The 2,578-nt window shown below is 36.6% G+C and overlaps 1 protein-coding gene across 1 annotated transcript; it reads left to right on the top strand.

The window, feature by feature from the left end:
* Positions 1–1,655: 1,655 nt before the first annotated feature.
* LOC143608109 (uncharacterized) lies at positions 1,656–2,381 on the top strand. The gene has a single exon (XM_077083295.1). The coding sequence runs from the start codon at positions 1,656–1,658 to the stop codon at positions 2,379–2,381; it is 726 nt and encodes a 241-aa protein (XP_076939410.1).
* The last annotated feature ends 197 nt before the right edge of the window (positions 2,382–2,578 follow it).

Here is a 2,578-nt window from a genome sequence, read left to right as displayed (position 1 = left end):
ATCGGTTTTTGTGTAAAATATCGGTTTTTACTGGCAAACCGGTTTTAATTCTGAGAAATTTTTATTTTTGCGGCCCATATTTTTTCAAAATTACTTTTAACCCAACAATTAACATTCAAACGTGTAAGCTTCATGACTATTTTTTTTAAATTGAGTGGTTTTGCATTATTTTTTTACAATGAATTAATTTTTGGATTATTTTTTTGTTATGAAATCATTTAGTTTTGGCTTATTTTTGGATTTAAGTTACATTTATAGGAAAGTATAAGGTAACTATTCAACCGGTTGAACCTCCTGGTATAACCCGGTTCAACCGGTTGTACCATTTTTAGTCCAATCCAGTACAGGTAAAATACTGATTTTTTAAATATCGCATAATGCATAAAAGTAAGCATCAACTTTTTTTTTTTTTTTTGAATGTTTAAGCTTGCCTCCTACTATTTACAATAAACCGCCATTGCCAGGGATCGAACCCTGGACCTCTCACCCAAAGGCCTAAGCCTTTACCATCCCACCAAAGTAGAGATGGCATCAACTTGCTTCTCACAACAAAGGAGTCGCATAACCTTTTTAATTCTATCACACGGGTTGATGATGTCACATTAGCCGTATAATATGGTGATAAAGGTTGTACGACCAAATATAAGTTTTATTAGTTGTCACATCAGTCATTTCTTTATCAATCAAAAAAATCATACATGTTTGATGACTTATCCTTTTATCTGTGACTTGTATAGTTATACATGTCGTATGACACAACACAAGTGTCCGAATAAAACACACTTATCGTTGGTATTGATTAATAGGGTGAGCAATAAACGGTTCGGAACCACCAGAACTGAGAAATCGGAACCGAATCGGCGCTTCAGAACCGTTAACGTTTATTACCTTATAGTTCTTGGTTCTCAGTATTTGCATAAACTGTTCTGGCTAAAACTGCGACTCCAAACATGGAACTGAAGAACCGGAATATTAAAACTTTTTAAATAAATTTCCCGGTCCTTATTACTTAGAGGTAACTTATTAGCCGTTATTTATTTAATCATTTTTTAATCAAATCTTCTTTCTTTGCATTCAGTAGCTAACATCATTTTTAATTTGGGCTTTTAAGGTAATATAATATAAAATAATGTGATACTCGTTTAATCTATCTCCATTAATGATTTATTTAATTTCGATAGTTAATTTTTAATAATAATTATAGTGGAGGTTCATGTTGCCGTCTAAATTAATTTTATCATGAAAGAATATATATACTTGTTTTGAAAATTGTAAAGTTTGCATAATTCATTTGATAAAACAAATAACTGAATAGCACAAAACCGATTAGTAAGACCAACTTTACTGGTTTACTATAATAGGTTCTAATTCCAGTTTTATTTTTCAGTCACTTTCGTTTCCGATTCAGTTCTCACGGTTTAAACCTTTGCACAACCTTATTTATTAACGACCCTCCAAGTCTAGTTTGGCGGTAATTTTAAAGTTAAAGCATTCATTTAGTTGGTGATGTCGTAGTCGTAGAGTAATACCAAATATAACAGCGCGTGTCGAAAAATGCAAATGAAATAGCAGCAGCAATATATTAGTATAAAAAAAGCTTATTCAACTCCCAATAATCTCCTTCATAATTTCCTTACTTGTAATAATAATTAATAATGGACATAATCCTCTGCGATGAACTCCTCCAAGAAATCTTCCACCGCCTCCCTCCTCCACCATCCTCAGCCGTCTCCCTAGTCTCCAAACGGTGGCGCCGCCTCCTCCGCTCCTCCACCTCCTCCCTCACCCTCCGCCTCTCCCACCACCACCCTTACCCTTCCTTTCCTTCCTTCCTCTCCGACCACACCCACCTCAACTCCCTCACCATCACCACCATCATCTCCGACCACCTCCTTCTTTCCATCTCCGGCAACTGCCCTAACCTCACCCACCTCAACCTCTCCGGCGGTTCAGTCTCCTTACACGCGTTACTCTCACTCTCCACCTCATGTCCTCTTCTCAATTCTTTATCACTTGTCCTCTCTAGACCCGTAACTTCCCTTCGCTTCTTATCATCCTTTCCCAATCTCAAAGCAATAAACCTAACTCTAGTCGGAAACACCTCAGTTTCCGATCACTTCATTTCTTCCTCGACCGAAGAAGAATTATTGAACCTTCAGTCGATCTACTTATCCGGAATTCGCCCGGGAGATTACGCCGTAAACTTCCTCTGGAGCACTTGCAATCACAAGGCCTTGTCACACCTCGGTTTCCAAAACTGTGAAGGCGTAGGCGATTATTATTATTCCTTTTCCACCTTCATCAAAGGACTCCAAAATCTTAACCAACTCCAACTCAAGACTTGCAGGTCCGCTCTTTTTTTTGTGATTTTGTTTATTTAACTTATTAACTTCATAAGTCAGCAAGATGAAGCTAGCTGGGTCCCACTTCTCATTTTCAAAACAAAATTATTAATTAATTATAAATTTGGATTTGAGGGCCTCTTAAACTGAATTAGGTCTGCAAAAGTGTAAGGAACTACTACATTAGTTATGTATTAGCAAAAAAATGATGTTAACCTCTATGGAAATATGAAAAC

The sequence above is a fragment of the Bidens hawaiensis genome, unplaced genomic scaffold (genome assembly GCF_021521415.1).
Source record: "Bidens hawaiensis isolate Kalapana, Puna unplaced genomic scaffold, B.hawaiensis_p1.1 tig00098574_1, whole genome shotgun sequence".
Lineage (NCBI taxonomy): Eukaryota > Viridiplantae > Streptophyta > Magnoliopsida > Asterales > Asteraceae > Bidens > Bidens hawaiensis.
The sequence above is the reverse complement of the archived record's forward strand: the minus strand, read 5'-3'. Positions and strand labels throughout refer to the sequence as shown.